The sequence below is a fragment of the Onychomys torridus genome, chromosome 7 (genome assembly GCF_903995425.1).
Source record: "Onychomys torridus chromosome 7, mOncTor1.1, whole genome shotgun sequence".
NCBI classification, from domain to species: Eukaryota; Metazoa; Chordata; class Mammalia; order Rodentia; family Cricetidae; genus Onychomys; species Onychomys torridus.
In genome coordinates this window covers 110,439,656-110,445,655 of record NC_050449.1, presented here as the reverse complement: position 1 = coordinate 110,445,655, position 6,000 = coordinate 110,439,656, and the positions used below count along the sequence as shown (strand labels likewise).

Here is a 6,000-nt window from a genome sequence, read left to right as displayed (position 1 = left end):
TTGACTGAGTATGGGTGCCTGAGTTGTGGTTTTATAATCCACTCTGTCTTCACTGAAAGATTCAGGCCCTCTGTCTGCTATGCATCCAGCATGGTCAGCTTGGGCTACATGAGGGACGGTCTCAACCAACAACAGTGGCCACAACAAACGTTGTTCAAGTCTTTCTAAATCCTTCACTCCCAGAAAAATAAAAGGAGGACCCGTAGCGGATTTCATGTGTATTTCTAAGCACATTTATAAACCATACAAGCAAAGGAACTGATTTCCTGCCTGGCTGAGTGAAGGTTTAATTCTCCACCTTGGCACCACAGCCTACAGCTGTAATGAGGCCCGTTATGTCCAAACAGGCCCTTAAACGGGAGCCCTGCTGAGCAGAGACCCACTTTCCTAGGTCTGTTCAACTGTGGCATCTTCTCTGCCAACTGACCAGGCAGATGCAGCAGCAGGGAAGGAGGGACTGCAGGTAGGTGGGGAGGGGATCATTTTGAAAGCCCCAAATCCCTTGCAGGGAAGAGGCAGCTGCTCCGTGCTTTTCCAAACATCTGTCCCTGGCCTTCCTCATCCTTTGGAGGCTTGAGCGAGCTCATTAAGTGGAGATCCGATGAAGACTCAGCACTGAAGGTCGGCCAGTGAACGGAAACAGGCCTAAGTGACTTCTGTTGAGGAGGCCTTTGGGGAACTGTTCCTTTCCCTTATGACAGCAACAAATGACAGCTTTTCAGGAGAGTCAAGATCCATAACACCACTCACACTGGAGTCTACCGGCTGGGAGTGTTCAGAGTTCTCCTGAGCAGAACTCGGGCAGGGACTTTTCTCCCAGTAACAGCGGGTGGAGATTTTTATTACTTTTCCTCTAGCACTCAAGACTGAGGCTGCAACCTGACAGGGACAAAGGGACTTACGACTCAATGACCGGGACATTAAGAACCCTGGAGGTAAGAGGCCCAAGTCCAAACCCAAAAACCAAGTGGGGCACAACCAAGGCCGTCTCTTGGAGGGGGAGCATGCTTAGCCACGCCCCCTCCCGGGGCCATTCCCTGGGAAACCCGCCCACTCTAGAGCAGGAGTCCCTGAGACGGTAGCCAGACGCAGGCGCACGGCTCAACGGAAATGGGGCCGGGCAAGGGGGCGTGGCCTGATCTCACGGAAGGCGGGGCACTCAGGCTGGCCTCCTGCGGGAAGCCGCGGCCCGGCGGGCGGCTGCGCGCGCAGCCTGGCTCAGGCTCCTCCCCGCCTCTCGGCTCCAGAGCCCGCGAGTGGCCCGCTGCTTCTCCGCCCTCCGAGATGGCGCTGGACCCCGCAGGTACTGGGTGCGGCGTGGTTGTGAGGGCCTGGGCCGGGTGCTCTGCGGATGCACCTCGCTCAGCCGGCTGCTGGGTGTCCTCCCCTGTGACAGGCCACCCTTCTGCAGCTCGCTGGGGCTCTTGTTGCCCAGTGAGGGGCGTTGGGTTCGTTGCGTCAACTTCCATTATCTCTTTACCGTCTTTTTTTTGGACCTCCGTTGGGGCATAGATTCCTTTTAAACAATATGGGGTGCAGACACTGTTGCCCCAGAAAAATGTCACGTTTCATGCTGGTGCAGTTTGATATTTTGTTTCCGGTAATTTTATGCCTCCTTCTCCCAAGTTCAGCCCTGTAGCCCAGTGTCACAAAGGTTCCATGACCGACTGGCTGGAGTCACTTCCTTGGAGAGGCTCTGCAAACATCTCCCATGTCATTTTAACTTGGGGCTGCAGTAGAGTTCAGTTGGTCAGGAAGTCTCACAGGAGCGCGCTTTAGGTGATTTATGGAACGTTAGTCTTTATTTTTTGGCTTGAAAACCTCAAGGCATTGGTAAGTTAGAGATTTTCAAACCTTTGGAGGTCCTGTAAGTGAAAGGTCACGTGTGACCCTCAGATAGACTGAAAACTAGGTGTAGCACACAGATAACTTGACACTTTATTGTCAAGCCAGCTGTATTCAGTTGTCCCAATAGTATTTGCATGGTTGGTTCTTTTGCCTCTATTTTCACAGAGTAGGAAACAGGCTCAGCGAGGTTAAGTTTCTGTCACACACTCCCCCTAGCTTGCTAAGTACTGGCTTCTTCATGTCCATCAGAGTTGAATTCAAATGACAGTTTCTCACAGACCTCATCATTGCCTAAAGCAAACCTGTTAGTCTACCACAGCACCCTGCTTGTCTTCCATGTAATAGACCACAGGCTACAAGTGTACATACCACAAGTCTACAGATAGAGGTAAAATCAAGGAGTTCTATAATTTGAAGCATAAAGCAATTGTGGAATACCACAATCATCAGTTTGAGGCTAAGTAATTGGACTGAACTCTGAAGCAGTTGGCAGGAGACACAACATGAGCAGTGGATTTGGTAAAACATAGTGTGTCATATTTAGTTTTATAGTGACTACCTTGATTTGCAGGTAAGAAGTATTAATGAGGGATGGGTAAGGAAAGTTCAGGTAAAGTCCATATGATTTTGGTATTTCATGACCTTGGAAATAATCTAATGCAGATGAGAACAGGGAGACTCAGGTTAACACAGTGTTTCCCAACCTTCCTAATGCTGTGGCCCTGTAATACAGTTAGTTCCTCATGTTGTGGTGACCCCCAACCATAAAATTATTTTCATTGTTACTTCATAACTGATTTTGCTGTTATGAATCATAATGTAAAGATTTTTTTGAGATAGAGGTTTGTAGCTGAGTGGTGGTGACACAGGCCTTAAATCCCTGCACTTAGGAGGCGGAGGTAGGTGGATCTCTGTGAGTTCAAGGCCATCTGGTTTACAAAGCAAATTCCAGGATAGCCAGGGCGGTCACACAGAGAAACCCTGTCTCAAAAAACCAAACAACAGGGGCGGAGAGATGGCTCAGAGGTTAGGAGCACTGGCTGCTCTTCCAGAGGTCCTGAGTTCAATTCCCAGCACCCACATGGTGGCGCACAACCATCTGGAATGAGATCTGGCGCCCTCTTCTGGCCTGCAGTCATACATGCTGTATACATAATAACTAAATAAATCTTTAAAAAAACAAACAACAACAACAAACAAATTGAAAAAACCTCATTCTTGCTGTCACCAGTTCCTTCCAGTTACCATCAACCAATCCAGAACTCCCAGTGTGCTCAAGGCTGTAGCTATTGCCTGGTAGAGCCAAGCTTGTTAGAAACAAGTGATCTCCTTTCCCACTTAGGCTACCAACCGTGCCTCTGTTTTAGTTCATTTTGATTAAATAAACTTCTTGGGGCCCAGGATACATCATGTATTGCTCTGTAACCTAGGAAACAGTAACAGGACAAACAAGGACCTCACCCAATATATCCTTTAAGATTGGTAAATATTATAAAGAAAGTAGATTTCGAGGAGAGAGCTACTTTTGCTAAGTTTGGAGCATTATGGAAAAGTGCATTGTAAACAAATTTCTAAATGGTCTTATTAAATAAAAAACACGGAGCCAGAAATTTGTGTTAAAACCATCAGCTAACCTTACCTCACCAACTCCTCAGCTTCCTCTGAGCATGACTTCCGGCATACCCAGGCTTATATGTCTTGCTTTTCTGCCCTCTCATTGGCTCTTAGCCCAGCCACCTCACTTCCTGTTCCTACACAGCTCTGTCACTGTCTGTACAGACCACCAGGTCTCTATGGTTGGTACTGGGATTAAAGGTGTGTGTCACCACTCTTGGCTCTGTTCCCTAGTGTGGCCTTGAACACACAGAGATCCTGCCTGCTAAGGGATTAAGGGCGTGTGCTACCCCTCTTCTTTGTTTACTTAAAATGGCTGGCCTTTTCCCTCTGATCTCCAGGCAAGATTTATTTATTAACACACAAATAAAATATCACATTTCAGCACAAATAAATTACCACCACAGTGCATTTGCTTTAAAATGTCAAGGATGAGAAGAAGCTACCATGAAAAAAGAACTGGGAGGGACCGTGGTGGCTGTTCAAAGTGGCAAATGCTTGAAACAACATTGAACTGGATAGAGGGGCAGAGTGCAGAAGAGAGCCATCAGGAAAAGGCTGGGAAAGCAGGTCTGAGGTGAGCACCTGGTAGCTTTAGGGCCTTGAATTCTACAGCAATAAAACATTCTATTCTAAGTTTTTTTTCCTTTTTTTTTTCTTCTCAAATTTTGAATCCAACAGTGAGATGTAGACTGCATCTGTATTCTTATGTGTCTTTTCATTTAAACCTTTCCATTTCATAGAGTTGATAACACACAATTACACATTATTTTCTACTGTAATTTGTGGAAAGGCATAGAGACAGGACAGAATACCAAGTAAAGTGGTTATGAGTGAGACTCAGCTTTTGATTCTGTGCCTATCTGCGCTGTACTCAGGTCCTCTGACATTTCAATATTTCTTAGGCAGTTCCATCGTGTACACAGTATAGAGGAAAACATTTGTTCTGCATGCTCCCAGTTTTACTGACTCATTGCTCAGCTTTTTTTTTTTTCCCACTCTAGTTCCTGTTCTTACAGGAAATTCTCTTTCCACCCTCCAGTCATAAGTGGAACCTTTGACCTTAATATTGCAAGAGTTTGTAGATTGGGGGGCCCAAGTCCTTCTGATCGAAGCCCAAAAAGAAAAAAAAAAAAAAGAGTTTGTAGAACAGCACATTCTCCTATACTCAGATTTAAGTGCATCTTCTTTCAAGTTATAGTTCTTTACAAATTCATAATGCTTTCTATAGACATTGTATATTTTTGGAAAAATCTAGTCAAATTTAGTGATTGAAACTTTACAAGATTTTTAAAAACATATAACCCATGGTCACCTAGTTAAAATTCATGCTTATTAGATATAATTTTCAAAAAGGTAAAATTATGACTCATGCAAATAAATGGATGTGTTAAAGATTTTCCTCAACTCATTAATTAGTGAGGGAATCAGTAAGATGTAAAAATTAATCCAAAAACATTTGAGAGACTAGATACATAGACAATTTTATAGGTTATGGCCATAGATAAGAACTTTTAATTTGCATCAGGTTCTCTTTGGGGCTATCATTTCAAAACTTACTTCAATTTCTACTTGACAGAGTTTTAGAAGTTGGCCACTGACGCTGACAAGGTGTAAAATACCAGTAACTGCAGTATAAAGAAACCACGTACTTACACCTTTGCTTATTCTGGTATTTCAGAAAAATTTTCTGATACTATGTTTCTGGATGACAGCCATAGACACTTGGGTTTCCTACGTTTGGTTTTGACGCTTTCTGGTCACCTAGGAGTGGTTCTGTCCTCCTTCTTTTTCTCTTCCTTTTTAGCAAGGCTGAGGATTCTCTCTCCACCTCAGTGCAGATTCCTTCTTCACTCTTAATTTTGCAGGATGGGACAGTGGGTGGTTGTGTGTCTGTCTGTGTCCATCTGTGTCCTTCTGTGCCTGTCCTTGCATTGGCATTTCTTCCTGGAACCTGATAAGTTGAGAAAGCTGGGATGGTGCTAAGGCATGGGGTGGAAAGTGAGGTGAGGAACTTGATGACATTCCATGGGTGGGTTTTTAAAGTGTATCTTGGGAGAAGGTTATAGTGACAGCTCTTGAAATGCTCTGTTTGCTCTGATCTTATTTTTTAAGTTGTTCCTATTAGAGTATGGATAGATAGCTCTAGAGATGCTTGTCCTCAGTACTACCTCTTACATTTACTGGAAAATTTGCTATTTTAAAGTTAGATATTTACATATTTGAAGAATATCCACCCACCCCCAATTTTATGTGATTAATTATGTGAAGTTATTCATTGACTGGAACATTTCCATTTTATTATTGCCCCCCTCCCCATTTGATGACAGGGTCCTATGTATTCTAGTCAAGCATTAAATTAACTATGTAGCCTAAACTTTTGCTCCTCCTGACTCTTCCACTTCTCCAGTGCTGGAAAAACAGCACCCCCCTCCACCATTTGATGTGGAGCTGGGTGTCAAACCCAGGCCTTTATGCTACATCCCCAGACTCACCCTGGTTTTTGTTTTTTTGAAGACAGGGTCTTACTTTGTGCCC

At 44.5% G+C, this 6,000-nt stretch overlaps 1 protein-coding gene across 1 annotated transcript in view; it reads left to right on the top strand.

The window, feature by feature from the left end:
* The first annotated feature begins 1,158 nt into the window (after positions 1-1,158).
* The window catches only part of Cmc1 (C-X9-C motif containing 1), a 71,014-nt gene continuing 66,172 nt past the window's right edge, over positions 1,159-6,000 (top strand). Inside the window, exon 1 of the mRNA XM_036193263.1 lies at positions 1,159-1,303. Within this exon, the coding sequence (XP_036049156.1) occupies positions 1,285-1,303 (19 nt within the window). The 5' untranslated portion in view covers positions 1,159-1,284. The remainder of the gene's footprint in view (positions 1,304-6,000) is intronic.